The 15,455-nt window shown below is 39.5% G+C and overlaps 1 protein-coding gene across 4 annotated transcripts; it reads right to left on the bottom strand.

The window, feature by feature from the left end:
• Nucleotides 1-1,379: 1,379 nt before the first annotated feature.
• On the bottom strand, nt 1,380-15,118 carry LOC110220791 (alpha-1-antiproteinase-like). Of its 4 annotated transcripts, XM_078150432.1 has the most exons (7): nt 15,039-15,117; nt 14,028-14,215; nt 11,992-12,092; nt 11,030-11,655; nt 8,893-9,163; nt 2,674-2,818; nt 1,380-1,650 (listed from the first exon to the last, which is right to left on the bottom strand). In XM_078150432.1, the coding sequence occupies exons 4-7, from the start codon at nt 11,652-11,654 to the stop codon at nt 1,459-1,461; spliced, it is 1,233 nt and encodes a 410-aa protein (XP_078006558.1). In that variant the 5' UTR covers nt 11,655; nt 11,992-12,092; nt 14,028-14,215; nt 15,039-15,117; the 3' UTR covers nt 1,380-1,458. The 4 variants fall into 4 exon arrangements, with proteins under 4 accessions (XP_078006558.1, XP_020860642.1, XP_020860643.1 ...); XM_021004983.2 differs by lacking the exon at nt 11,992-12,092; XM_021004984.2 differs by lacking the exons at nt 11,992-12,092; nt 14,028-14,215 and having other exon boundaries at nt 15,039-15,118.
• Between the last annotated feature and the right edge of the window lie 337 nt (nt 15,119-15,455).

Here is a 15,455-nt window from a genome sequence, read left to right as displayed (position 1 = left end):
TCTGTTCCTCCCCTGATTCAACAAACTCCCAGTGAGAAAAAAAAAAAAGCAAAGCAAAACATGAATTTCCTGTGGATTTCAGACTTGGCAATCATGTCTCTTCCTCTATTTGAAGCTGGCAGACTCTGGCCCTCTCAGATGAAGCTACTCCTATAACTTTGCTCCTTGTTCTGTTCCTCTCCAGCAGGTTCTATGGCTAGATCTTGTTCAGTAATTGAGTTTTAAAAATTACCTCTTTGACCTGTCTCCCCAGCAGGCCAAATAAATGGGCCCATACTTCCGCATCCTTATTACATGGCCAATACTCTACCAACGTAAACCTGTGTCCCAGGTAGATCTGCCTTTGGTTATTAATGCACAATTACGTGGGCCAAACCTGCAGATACACTGAGGCTCTTTAGGTAAAATCCCTGGTTACTTTCATAGCCCTTGTCATAAAGGAAGGTTTTGAGGTATCAACCTAGGAAATTAATGCTATTAGTCATATAGATAAAAATAAAAAAAAAGATTTTGTTATTTGTTGTTGGCATTTTTAGATCATTTTTTACCAACTATTTCCTATACCTGTAATGCTGTCCCTTCTCATTTCTGGCTTCCCTTGGCTTCTTTGGAATCTCAACTAAAATCCTGCCTTCTTAAGATGCCTTTCCTTATCCCCCCTCATGCAAGTAAGTGCCTTTTCTCTGATTATCTTTAACTCATCTTGTATATATTTTGTTTGTACTTGGTTATTTGCATATTTTCTCTCCTTTAGATTTGAGCTCTTTGAAGGCCAGAGATTATTTTTGGCCTTTCTATATATCCTTATCACTTGGCACAGTGTCTGACACGTAATAGATGCTTAATAAATGATTGTTGCTTTGACTTGATCAATTCAATTAAGTGCACAGTTTTTGACTGCCTACTATGTATAGAGTTCATTACTAGGCCACTGAATGGCTACAAAGATAGATATGTGCCGTTGAAATCAGGCAACTTTTCCTTTTTTTCACAGAGGTCTATACATGAACTATATTCTGATGTTCCAAAGGGACCCCCTGGATTGGGTGAAAATCGATTAAATTCTGATAGACCCAGGGGAAATCTGTATGGGACATGGTACAGACAATTTTTGAGAGTACAAGGCTAAATCCATTTCAATCCATTTCTAGGTCATAAAAGTCTGTGTGCTAAGATCCCCTATAGCATCATCATTCCATATTCTTTGGGTTCTTTTAGCTCTAAATTGCTAAGGTCTAAATTCTCTTATAGCTTTTATATCCCATGTTTATGATTTTAGTTGTCACAAGTGGCTTCCCTTCCCACTTGCCTTAATGATTTGTAGACATCCCTATGAATCATTAAAATGAATTAGTATGGGGTATATTGAGAATCCGCACTGAGAGTACATGCTGCTGCTGCTTTATTCTGCAGTAGAGGAGCAAACAATGAGATCTTCGGGGGCTGAGACTGCTGACGTTAATTTCCAGAAGGATTCACAACTTTCCCCACGAAAAGTATGCTACTTGTTTTTGTTTCAGAAATGATAATCAGAAAAGGCCTGTTGAATTCAATGGTAGGGGGAATGGACATAGGTATCGCTTCCAAGAAAGTGGTCCCAGAAGCCTCAGTTCCTTTCTCATCGATATTCAAAACGGCCTTGTGCAGAGCCTAGAAGGAAAAGGAACGGCACAGTTTAGGGACAAAGGAAAGAGTGATAAGAATTCCTGGATGTTATCACTTCCTCAGTTCTTAGGGAAGACCTAGAAAGGATATTAATTTGATAGGATGGGGGCTGGATAGTAAGTTGTTTTGAAAAAGCACAAATACCTTGTTGTTGAAATTTACCTGATTAATTCAATTCAACACACATTTCTAGACTGCATGACCCAGTGCTGGGCCATTAAGCAGGACTCAAGATGAATAAAACATAGTCCTCTCCTCAGGGAAGTTATAATCTAGATCGCTAGAATATCAGGTAGAGGATGATAAGAGGAAGTACCAACAAAGGGCCATGGGATTTCACAGTTAGGGACATTTAATTCTGGCTGGCTAGATCAGAGAAAATTTCATAGAGAAGATTTATTGTTTATGTATTGTTTGTCTATCCATAAGTCTGATAAGTAATATGTTCCATGTTCTTCTAATTTTCTTGTAATCTGTCTCTTTATATCTAAGTCATGTATCCATTTTGACCTCATCTCAATAAAAAGTATGGTCTATGCCCAATTTCTGCATGACTGCTTTACAGTTTTCCCAACAAATTTTTACAAAATAGTGAATTCTTATCCCAAATTCTTAAGTCTTTATCCTTGTCACATATAAAGTTATTATATTTATTTGCTTCAAGAAGGTGACAGATGAGTTAGACAACACGCCCCCCTCAACCATCCACAATGATTGAGTACACTGCCCCTAAAATGCCAAGACAGCCAGTTCAATTTGGTCCGTTTAGCTAAACAATCTTTTGATTCATTTCTTTATTCAAACTAATGATGGCACCTTACATCTCTGAACCTCAGTTTCTTCATCTGTAAAATAGTCCTTACCCTGCCTAGCTCCTAGGATTATTATAAAATAAATGCTTTTCAGTCTTAGAGCAAAATGCAAATGTGAATTCTTCTTGCTGTTATCACACTAGTAACATTTGACAGAATTTAAAACAAAGACAATACTTAGCGTTCTTAGACTTACCCGGGAAAGCTTAAGCTTCAGGTCCTCTGTGATTCCAGAGAGATCTGCATTTTCATCAAATACGTCTGCAAGGCCCAGATCTTTTAGAACCTTCAGATCATAGCTTCCTGAGATGGAAACTTTTGGAAGATATAAAGTAATTGCGCTATTGATAAAGGAAGATAAAAGAGAAAGTAATCACTGTTTAAAATAAATAAAAATATATATGATAAACATATACAAATATAAATTAAATAATAAATAAAAAATAAAATATTGAAAAGATCTTACATAAGAATGTTTCAGTATTTTTTTTTAAACAAATATTTATTGGTAGTTTCTGTTTTTTATATTACAGTTCCCAATGTGGTCCTCCCTCTTACCCTCCCAGGGAACCATCTCCAAAATGAAGAATAAAAAAGAGACAAAAAAAGAGTCCAACAAAACTAGCCATCACATCAAAAAGACTGAAATTATTTGTAGTGTTCCACACCCATCATCCTTGGCCTCTGCAAAGAAGAGGGGGAGGTACCTACTTCTCATGTCTTTTCTTCGAAGGCCATTATAATTCATACCATTCAGTTCAAAATGTTTTGGTTTTCATTTTTTTATTTATATTATTGTAATTATTGTGTATAGTATCCTGATTCTACTTGCCTGGCTTTACATCAGTTCATACAAGTCCTCTCATGGTCCTTTATATCATCATAATCATCACTTATTGCCCAGAAGCAGAATTAACTCTTAATTTATATATCCTTTCTGGCCATGACAGGAATCTCCCCCTTGGGCCTTTGAAGCTGAGTTATCCAACTTCAACTTAAATACTTTTAGTACCAGGTAAATCACTATCTGGGCCTCCGGTTCTTCATGTGAAAAATGAAGGGGTTTTAAATTGTATGAACCATATTTCTCTTAACTCCCCCCCAGCTCTGTTGAATGTAATCTCCTTGAAAGCAGGAGCTTTTTCTTTTCTTTTTTCCTTCTTTTCTTCCCAGTGCCTAGCTCAGTGACTTGCATATAGTAAGGCTTAACAAAAGCTCTTTGAACTGAATTGAAAGGATGATCTCTGAGGTGTACTTTTAGCTCACTATCCCATGACATCATGAGGAAGCCTGGTCTTTGTGCAGGCAGCTCAAACGTTTTCATCTTCTACGTGAAACTTTTCCTGATACCCCTTAATTCTAGCACATTCCTTCTATTGATTAACTCCAATTTATCCTATCTATATCTTGCTGGTAGATAGTTGTTTTCATGTTTTCTCCACCATTAGAATGTACGTTCTTTGAAGACTGCTGTCTTTGTTTTTGTTTGTATTTGTATTCCTAGCTTTTAGCACAAAGCCTGGCACATAGTAGGTACTTAAGAAATGCTTGTTGACCAGCTGCCTTACTGACTAACTGTTCTTTCTTACAGTCAAGTGAAACTTGCATCTGTACAACCTCTTCCACCCACTGGTCCTCGTTCTGTCCTCTGGGGCCAAGCAGAATCAATCTCATGTCTCTTTCACATGGCAACCCTTTGAGGATCTGAAGATAGTGATGAAGCCCTCCAGAAGGCTTTTCTTCTTTCTGACTAAACATTCTGAATCCCTTTTAATTCATTGTAAGGTGTAGTATTTTCTTAGTAGCCTCATCATCCTTGCTGCCCTCTTCAGTGACCTTTCCAAAACATGGGACCCAGGATGAATTAAGTATTCCAGATGTAGTCCAAGCAGATCATAGGACAGAGGAACTATCCCTTCCCTCCTTTGGGAATTCTGCTAAACAATTCTAATACCATCTGGCTGCAAATCATGAAAGACAGCATTCTCTAAAGAATCCAAATTTCTGGTCACCCCTTAGGCAGTGAAGAGACACATGGAAAGGTTACAGCAAGAAAAGTTACTCAATTGTTTATACCTTTTTACTCAGAGAAAGCACTATTGAGACCACATCCTGAGGAGGTTTGGATGACAAAAAGACCCATATGGATAAAAATGTTTATGGTGACACTTTTCATAACAAAAGCCAGAAGCCCAGTGATTGGGGAATTGATTTGTAAATTATTGTTGGAGGAATGACAAACATGAAGAATTCAGAAAAAAAAGATGGGAAGACTTTTGTGAGTTTATGCAGAGCAGGGAAAGCAGAGGCAAAGAACAATATGTTGTAGCTCTATAGTAATATAAATAAAGGGCACTTAGGTGGAACTCAGTGGATAGGGATCTGGGCTTGGAGTCAGGATAGACTTGAATTTAATTCCTTCCTTAGATACTTACTAGCTATATGTCTTTGGGCAAATCACTTAACTCTGTTGGCCTCAGTTTCCTCATCTGTAAAGTGAGCTGGAGAAGAAAATGGCAAACCACTCCAGCATCTCTGTCAAGCAAACTCCAAATGGGGTTACAGACAGTCAGACGTGACTGAAACGATTCAGTAACCAAAAAATACAAAAAGCCAACATGTAAGGCAGCAAAACTCCAGTCAGATGTGATGGTTGATGTTAGTACCGTACTGTCAAAGTTAAAGGACACATCCCTGTTTTCTAGTTACAATTTATAAACTAACGTTTTACTCTCCGGAAATGTGCTTTGTAAGGTGATTTCTTTGTTAGAAAGTGTTACTTGTAGCAGAGGCAGTTAGGGGCACAACTAATAGAGTGCTGGGCTTGGAGTTGAGGAAACCTCAGTTTAGATCTGAAGTCAGACACTTACTGACTGTATGACCCTGGGTAAGTCACTTCTACTAATAGCATCTGCCTCCCAGGGTTGTTTTGGGGATCAAATGAGATAATAATTATAAAGCATTTAGCATATAGCCTAGCATGTACTAAATCCAATATAAATGATAGTTATTATTATTACTATTAGCTGTGTGACTCTGGGCAAGTCACTTCACCGCTTTCTGCCTCAATTTCCTCATCTGTAGAATGAGGATAATAATAGTACCTACCTTCCAGTTATGTTGTGAGGATAAAATGAGATTTCTAAAATACTTTGCAAAACATGAAGTACTACTACTATTGTCTTGTAAGGATTCATTAAAACCTGGTCATAGCATGAGAAGGTTCACTGGCATAGGAACGCTGCTTCATAGAGATGGTAGTCTACCTTTTTAACTCTAGGTACTATTACTAAAGCGTATTCCATGACAAAAGGTGTACACAGTACACACATATGCACATACATACATACATACACACATACATATATACACACACATACACATATACATACACACACATACACATACACACACACATACACATACACATACACACACATATACATACATACACACACATACACACACACATACACACACATACACATACACATACACACACATACACATTCACACATACACATACACATACACACACATACACACACATACACATACACATATACACATACACACACACACATACACATACACATACACATACACATACACATACACACACATACACATACACACACATACACATATACATACACATACACATACACATACATATACATATACATACATGTCTCTTCTATGTGCAAGGCACTGGGATACAAAGTCAAAAATGAAGTACCTCTTGCCCTTAAGGAAGGAACATTTCTATCCAGGGGATACAGATCAGTTAATACAAAGTAATACAATGGGGAGGGGAGTGGGGCTCAGCAAAGCCTTTGCATAGGAGGAGTCACAGAAGCTTTGCTTCTACAATGAGCAGGACCCAGATAGGAGGAATGAGTGTGTTCAGGATTCAGCCTTTACAAAGACTTAGAGCTGGAGATGGCGTGTTACATTCAGGGAAGAGGGAATAGGCCAATTTGGCTGAAATGGAGAGCACATGAAGGGGAATAATTTAAATGAAATCTTGAAAAATGGAGGGGCATGAGATTTTAAGGGGGTTTAAATATCGGGATGAAGAGTTATTGCCTACAGAGGCAATAATAAGACACCATTGATGATTTTTGAATTAGACAGTGATGTGGTCAGATCTGTGTTTTAGATGTATTAATTTGGAAGCTGTGCAGAGGATAGATTGGAGGTAGGGCTGGAAGAATTTGAAATAGGGAAATTAAACTACTTAGGAGGAAATTGTCTCAGTCCAGGTGAGAGTCAGTGCAAACCTAGAGCAGAGTCATGGCTCTGTCAGTGGAGAAAAGCAAATGGGTGCAAGAGAGGATGTGATAGCAGAATTAGAAATTGGTAAGATCTGGCAATTGATTGGGGGGATGTGGAGGGAGAGGGAAGGGCCCGGGATGAATTCCAGGTTGGAAACCTGGGTGACTGGAAGGATGATGGTGACCTCAATAGAAATAGGAAAGTTTGAGAGGAGTGGATTGAGGGATGAAGACAATGAGCTCCATTTTAGAAAGTTCACCACAATCATAGGATATTCAAGTGACAATGCCCAGCAAGCCACTAGTGATGTGGGCCTGAAGTTCAAGATAGAGTAGGGCTGGATAGACAGGTTGGTAGCTTGTGGGGATGAGAGGGTCAAATTAAGGTTTTTTGTTTTTTAACGACTGGGGGGAAATGGTCATGTTTGCCAAGAGAAGAGAAAGAGCCAGTAGATAATAAGGAAAGGTTGAAGATGAGAAAGAAGTAATGATTGAAAGATCAAAGAGACAACCTTCTGAGTTGGGTAGGAGGAGATGTGATCAAGGTTAGAAGTGTAGGGGTTAGCCTTGGCAGAGAGAAGAACTGCCTATTCTTCAGATACTGGAGCAAGGGATGAGAGAATGGGGTGTGATTTAGAGGGATTTTAGAGAAGTGGAATAAAGGATAAGAGGGAATTCATGGCAAATGTTTAGTTTCTTAGTTTCTCCATAAAGTAGGAAGCAAAGTTCTGTTTTCAAAGAAAGTGGAGGTAGTACATGTGGGAGGCAGAGACAAGAGGAGGTTTGGAATAGTCTCTGTGGAGAGCGTGATAGTCAAGCATGGAAGAATAAAAGAACTGCCATGGCCCCAGTTCCATAATGAAAATTTGTAATAAACCCAGCCAGCCCACCTATGTGATTTTCTTAGTAGCACTCAAATAGGAGTGGGGGGGGGCATAGATAGAGAGGGTGACCCAGGACTGGAGGTTGGCCAGATTTTTCTTGCGAGCGACAAAGGGTTAAGAGATTCAAGTATAGAGGAGAGTGTGCCATCCAATTGGTCAACCACAGGGGTCAAGAGTCTGAAGGGAGTAAAATGAAGCAAGAGCAATAGCAATAGAGTGGGAGAATGGGGAGGAGTATAGGTACTAGAGGCAGCTAGGTGGTACAGTGGATAGAGCGCTGGGCCTGGAGTCAGGAAGTTCTGAGTTAAAATCCAGTCTCAGACACTAACCAGCTGTCTGACCCTGGGCAAGTCACTTAACCTTGTTTGCCTCAGTTTCTTCATCTGTAAAATGAACTGGAGAAGGAAATGGCAAACCACTTTGACCTCCAAAAGGGATTATGAAGAGTTGGAAATGACTGAAAAAAATAATGAAACAACAGAGGTACTGGAAGTGACAGTATGAAGAAGAGGTTTAGAATGAGTGAAATAAAGGAACAGATTGAAGGCTATGATCAGAGGGAGAATTTCAGATTTCTGGATGATGGAGATAGTTCAGTCATGGCTGATGGGGAGATTAAACATTTTACATATATTACATACACAAACAAGCCCCGAGTAAAACTTTTAGCGAGTTTAGGAAATTTCCCTAATATTTCTAGTGGAATACATGTTAATACACACACTGCATCAAATTAAATTGCAAATAAAACTTCTTACCTTATTTCTCCCTCCTAAAAATGCTGAAGTATAAGAAATTATGTAAACAAATTCCATAATTTTCTCATGATTATTGAGAAGTGATCAACAAAGCAGATTTGTTAAAATTTTTTATCATCAGAGATGGATGAATAGAGTAGAAGGTAGCCTAGAAGATAGTCCCTTGTGTTCAGTAAAAGATGGATAGCCTGTGGTAGCTCTGGATAGCATATTGGTAGCTATTAGTAATGTTAAGAGACCTGCAGGAATGGTTCCACTATGGTGGAAAAATTCCCTGGGGAGAATTTATGGGAGGACATGGACAAGATTATAAGGCTCAGATGAGCTATCTGAACTGTTGAGGGGAGTACCCACATCCTATAGGATCACAGACCCATGCAAATATGAACATTGAATTGTTATTATTATTAATTAGTATTGTCACGTCATTACCTTGATACTGGCCAGTTTATGACTTAACAAATAATTTGCTGATAGCACAGAATCAGAGAGTTACCTGCGATGCAAGTTTCTTGACCATTTCTGAATCAGCTCTTTGTTCAAGGCATTCTCCACCTGTTCTAGCTTCCCTGTGTCTGGCAGTATAAAAAAGGCACTTGCGTTTCCCAGGTAGTCCATTGTCACAACCCAGCACGCCAGGTCATCATCATGAGTCACATAGAACATGCCTAGGCGGCTCATTGTTTGAACAGGCACAGTTGTTTCAGCATTCACATGGAAGGGACGTTCCTCAGTGAGCTCTGCTTCAAAGGGTTTCTCCCATTTGCCTAACAAGAGAATATGTATAAGCTAATGAATTTGTGTGTGTGGCAAAGATAGAAAAGTCAGTGGCAGGAAAATTAGATACTCTTATTACTTTAGTAATAGGTAGCTATTACTTAGGGGCAGCTAGGTAGTACAGTGGATAGAGTGCTGGACCTGGAGTCAGGAAGACTCATCATCGTGAATTCAAATCTGGACTTAGACACTTAACTCTGTTTGCCTCAGTTTCCTCATCTGCAAAATGAGCTGGAGAAGGAAATGGCAAATCACTTCAGTATCTTTGCCAAGAAAATCCCCAATGGGGTCATGAAGAGTTGGACATGGCTGCAAAAATGACTGAAATTACCTTATTATTTCCCATGACCTTTCACTGGAAATAGAGTGGGGGAAAAATATAAAGGAAAATTTGGGCATAGAAGTAGAAGACTTGAGATCTGCCAAGACTCTGCCAAGAAATAATCATATGGCCATGGGCAGAGCACTTTACCTCTTTGATGCTCAGGTTGGTTGATGCATCTGTAGTATAGTGGTAATAATACCTGTATTACCTACGTCACAGAACTTTGGAGAGGAATTAGTAATTAGGGTAGCGTGCTTAAAATATATTGTAACTATTATACATACCCACTGAGTTTAAAAGGTGGTGCATTTTTCTGCCCAGTGGCCACACCAATCATAGGTAGAACATTAGATCCAGAAAGGACTTTGGAAATCATCCATTTCAACTATTTCATTTTATAGATCAGCATCTGAAATCTAGAGATGGACAGTGACTTGCACAATGTTAATTAAATGGCAGGGTGGACACTAGGGACCCAGGAATCCAGCTGCCTTTTGCCTCAGTGCAAGCTCAATAAAATTTCTAGTTTATCCAGATTCTCTTCAGGGATCGGTTGCTATTTAAGTCATTCCATAAACCTTCCAAGAGTTGCTTAGATATCCAAATGGGTTTTCATGTTTTGTCGCCACTTTTTATTTCTATCCTAAGCATTGGAAGGAATGCAGAGAATTCAAAGACCTGGAAGCATGGATGATCTTCAGATGACAGTCATGAGACCCACTCTTGATCAAAGGTTATTTCTATGAGACACTACATGTGGTCAATGTCTGGCAAAAGGGGATATTGTAGTTTCTATTTATGTCAGGAGATGCCCAACATATGTAGGTCCATGGGAATCATGGACCAAGGAAGGGCCCTAGAATGTAAAGCATCATAGTAGCTCACATTTACTTAAAGCTTACAAAGTGTTGGCCTCCTAATAACACTGTGAGCTGGTCAGTGCAAATACTGTCACTCCACAGACATCCTTGAGAACTCTACATCTCTGTACCACCCCTCCCCTCACCCCAGTCCCTCAGCTGTAAACTGAGCATCAGTGAAGTTAAGTGACCTGCCCATAGTCAAACAACATATGAGTGCTACGTGGCTAATCCGTGTATCTCAGTCCAACATTCTTTCCAATATTCCTCAATGAATGTTAGTGCTACAAAGGACATTAAAACAAAATATTACAACATAAGATCATAGAATATTAGAGTTGGAAGAAACTTTAGAACATGGAAAGTTAGATCTGGAAGACAGCTCAGAGATCTTCTAAATCCAGTTGTTTCTTTTTGTAGATAAAATGGGAGCCCTGAGAATTTAAATGGCTTGCCTAGGATCAAACAGCCAACTAGTGTCCTGCTCTATGATCGTTTGAACATCTGCTGGGAGATGGCTGTGAGGATAAAACAGGATATTTCCTCCATCACCATTCCCTTTAAGAAAATGGTTACTGTGGCATAATTTAGAAAAATAACTTTTATTTAATTGGTATTGATTATCCGCCTATTCAGTTTGGAATCAGTGCTGTCTCAGGGACTGATCTTACCTTTAAAGAAAATGCAATTTACCAGAACAAACACTGCTTCAGAGTCAAGGTCCTGAATCAGGTTCACTATTTTTCCTTGGGTCTCCTTCTCCACATAGTCATTGATCTGTTTCTTGGCAGCCTCGTTGTCTTCAAAATTAATAGAGAAGGTATCAGAAGCATAGAATTTCTTGCTGTCTTCCAAAAACTTCTCTACAATTTTCAGCTTTTTATCTATGAACACGCCATTGCTTGTGGTCAGTTGAAGCTCATTTCCAGGTAGGTTGAGTGTATGGAGAAGCTGTTGGAAGCCCTCAAAGATTTCTTTCTCTGAAATCTGAGTGAGGTTGAATCCCAGTCCCTGGAGGATCTGATCATGAGTGGCTGATTTGGCCCCAAGAGCCAGCACGGTAAAGGCAGTGAAGATGCTCACTGGAGAGAAGAATATGTTGGTGGTGTTGGACTTAGAAACCAGCAGCCTGTACAAATTGAAGCTAAAATCAGCCATATAGGGGGAAATTCTGTGACTGCCAGAGAGTGGGTGTGCAGAGTCTTCACTGGCTGGGAGCTCCTCAGCTAGGTGGCTGGGGACAAGGCTGCATAGCCCAGCCAACGTCAGGCAAAGTTTCAGAGTGAACGTCATCATTCTAAGAGAGAACAAGGCCACACAGTTGGAATAACTGCATATAAACATCACTTAGACTGCTGTTCTTCCTGGTTTCCAATGTACCTTCCTTAGACTTGCCTCTACACTTTTCCCTGAGATGTTATTTAAATAGCTAGATCTATCTCCCTCCCACCCCCTTGCTAGGAATGCCCTACTGCTTCTTATCTATCGACCAAGCCATTTGTTGTTTCAGTGTCCAGCTCTTCATGACCCCATTTGGGATTTTCTTGGCAAAGATACTAGAGTGGTTTGCCATTTCCTTCTTCAGCTCATTTTACAGAAAAGGAACTGAGGCAAATAGGGTGAAGTGACATACCTGGAGTCACATAGCTAGTAAGTGTCTGAGGTCAGATTTGAATTCAGGAAGATGAGTCTTCTTGACTCCAGGCCTGGCTCTCTATCCACTGTGCCACCTAGCTGCCCAATTGAAATCATACTTCAATTCAATTCAATTTCACATTTTATTAAATTTGTTAAAATAAAATATTTATTAAATAATTTATTAAAATAAAATAATGTGTTAATACTATAGTGCAGGCCTTATAGTCAGCACTGGAAACACATATGCAAAAAAAACCAAACCAAAACTAAAAACCTCTACTTCTTATTCTCCAGGAGTGGTAGGAAGGTAAAGTAAATTGGATTACATTAAAGAGAGAGATTAGAGAGCCATAATAGTTAAGAGATAAAGATAGACAGAGGCAATAGATAGATAAACATTGTATGAAACTCTGTGCTAAAGTAATGAAAATACACGAATTAATACGATGAACTTAGCACCATGTTTGGCCCATAGTAGGAAGTTAATAAATGTTTATTGATTGAATGATGCAAGGTAGAATGCAATAAGGAAAGAAATTCTCCGGACAAATTGCTGTGACAAATTTGTGGAAAGATAACTTTTGTCTGGGGTGGTGGTGGGGAAATAGCACGTAAGCTAGGCCTTAGAGTAAAAGAAGGATTTCAATAGGAAGGGATGTTGAAAGAATGGGTGCGTTCTAGGTTTGAAGGACAGTGTATGTGAATGTATGGAGGCAAGAAAAGGAAGACAAGAAAAGGCAACAGTTTGGTCATAATAAAAATAAGTTCTTTGAGTGCTGGAACTGTTTTGCTCTTGTACTGTATTTGATAGGATCATAGATTTATAGCCAGAAGGATTCTTAGAATTCAGCATCATTTTGCAAATAAGAAAATTGAGGCTGAAGTTAAGTCACTTGTTCGGTCACACAGCTAATAAGTGTCTGAAGCAGGATTTGAACTCATGTGATTCTAACTGTAGTCTATCCACCTCCCAACACTAAGCATAATGCCTGGCACATAATAGGTGCTAAATTGATACATGATTGTTGATCGATTAATTGAACTTAGAATATGTAAAGGAGAATTGTGTGAATAAGGTTGGAAAAGTAGAATGAAACCTTTAATAGCCAGTTAAGGAGAAGGACAGCTTTGGTGTGGTGGAAAGAGCCCCATAATTAGAGCCTAAGGGATGGGCTTCTAATCCTGGCTCTGATACTTACTATCAGATTTTGATTAGGTCTTTGTATCTCTGGGCAAATTACCTAACCTCTCTGGGCTTCAGTTTCCTCATTTGTAAATTGAGAAAGTTATAGTGAATGACCTTCCAGGCTCCACACAACTCCAGTTCACCTGAGTTTGTATTTCTATAGGTCACACAGAGTCTATATATGTGGAAAAACTTTCCTATCCAAAAGAGGAATGGGCTGCCTTTGGAAGGAGTGGTTTTATGCACTGGAGGCCTTGAAGCAGAGACTGACTGGTTAATGACTTATCTAGTATATTATACTGGGGACTAGAGGGGTGGGGAGGATTATGAATTGGATGAATTCCTCTGAAGACTCTTCTGATCCTAAAAGATGTAAATTCTGTGATTGAAATTGACCCTCTACCTGGAAGGTCTCTTTTTATCTTTGCTAGACCAGATTGTGCTACCTTAGGTCCCACTCCATCCATGAAATATTTCTTGAGCTGTTGAAACTGTAGTGATGACCTTTCCTGTTTGGTTTACTTTATCTGAAAAGAGAGAGCAGGGCAATGCCATCTAATGGTATGTCATTTATATCTTGTTCCTACAACTTACTTGTCTCAAGGATAGAGGAAGATACTGGAAAGAATATTGGAATCAGGAGACCTGTGTTCTAGTCATGGGGGCTGCCACTCCTTTCACAGAGAAAAGGAGGAGGTTGAGTCCCTTTCTTCTCTAAAAGTAACAGAACCAGAATCACAGAATCTTAGCTGTAGAAGGGAACCTCAGAGCATAACACTAAGTGACAATTATTATTGTCCCCACTTTATAGACATAAGAACTGAGACTGAGAGAAGTTGATTCACCTGTGATTGTAGAGATGATAAGCGTTTGAGGCAGGTTTCTCTCTAAGACTTTTTGTAGAGAAGGTGGCAACCCACATTGGTGGAAGAGGTTTTTTCATCTGGGAGATCCCTATATTATTGAAATCACAATAATATGGATCTCTAATAATGCCGTGGGCAGCTAGGTGGCTCCATGGATAGGACACGGCCTGGAATCAGAAAGAGTCATCTTCTTGAATTCTAATCTAACCTCAGACACTTATTACCTGTGTGACTGTGGGCAAGTCACTATTTGCCTTAGTCTCCCCATCTGTAAAATGAGTTGGAGAAGGCAATGGCAAACTGCAGTATCTTTGGCAAGAAACCCCAAATGGGGTCATGAAGGGTCAGACATGCCTGAAATGACTGCACAACAATCAGCATGCCTGCAGTACCTAACTCACAGGGCTGTTGTGAAAGTTGAATGAGATAATCTATGTATCGTAGTTGGTGATTCATTGTTTCATTTGAGTTTTTATACCAATGTTATAAGAGATACTGTGCCTATATTATTATCACCATTTGTAGGTAAGGAAACAGACTTCCTCAGAGAGGTCAAGCAAATGCTCCGAGGGCACGTGGCAAATGCCAAAGCAAAGACTTGAACTCTACCTTCTGACCACAAGCTCAGTGTTCCTCTTCTCGTGGCAGACTGCTAAACAGAAGCAAGTTGTTCACAATAGTCTGTTATCTTTTAAAAAGCTGCCTCAAGACCTTCTTGGCAAAGTCTAAAACCTAGTATAATTAGCTGGTTGCCACATCTGCTAAATATGATCACTCTCGGATAACCATGGGCGTGATTATTCATGCTGAGGGGCCATTAGCATAAGCCCTCCTCTTCTTCCTTTCTTTGGGAAGTTCTAGTTTTCTTTCAAAGAACCAAAATTCAGCCACTACACTCCATCCTCCCAGGCTGACCTGAGGATTCCCAGCCCACCAGCTCTACTGCAGACCACACAGACTGAGGTTTTTACAGGGGAATACATTACTTACAGCTCCCTCTCCAGAGTCCTGCAGACACTCACCAGGAAGCTGACCCAGAACCTCTTGTTTCCTGAGGTGTTATTTAAATACCTAAGTAGTTATAGGAAGGGGTGGATGAGGCTTACCTTCCAGTGAATATTAACTAGCACAACTGGTTATTTGTACAGAGCAAACAATGACTAAGTCTGTTTGTCAAGGTGCAATCTTGTTCCTTTCTGTGCTCTCCCCTTTCCCTCACAGTATCTGCTGGGATGCAAGAGGTTTCTTTTTCTCATTACCCATGGGGAATCTTTGAGATCAAGCTATATAGTCTCCTAAACTTCAGTTCTTTGGAGATGGGACCTTCCTAATATTTGTATCTAAATCCACTTTTAAGTGAATGGACTGGGAAGATTCATAGCCACTCTGGAAGAATTCCTACTTTTA

This window comes from Phascolarctos cinereus, unplaced genomic scaffold, assembly GCF_003287225.1.
Source record: "Phascolarctos cinereus isolate Bilbo 61053 unplaced genomic scaffold, phaCin_HiC Scaffold_2;HRSCAF=192, whole genome shotgun sequence".
NCBI classification, from domain to species: domain Eukaryota; kingdom Metazoa; phylum Chordata; class Mammalia; order Diprotodontia; family Phascolarctidae; genus Phascolarctos; species Phascolarctos cinereus.
The sequence above is the reverse complement of the archived record's forward strand: the minus strand, read 5'-3'. Positions and strand labels throughout refer to the sequence as shown.

Coding starts and splice junctions, on each gene's coding strand:
- LOC110220791 (XM_021004983.2), bottom strand. CDS start 14,125: ATGAAAAAACCTCTTCCACCAATGTGGGTTGCCACCTTCTCTACAAAA. Junction 2,819..8,892: donor TCAAGAAACTTGCATCGCAG/GTAACTCTCTGA, acceptor CTTTATCAATAG/CGCAATTACTTTATATCTTC. Junction 1,651..2,673: donor TGAAGCTTAAGCTTTCCCGG/GTAAGTCTAAGA, acceptor TTTTCCTTCTAG/GCTCTGCACAAGGCCGTTTT.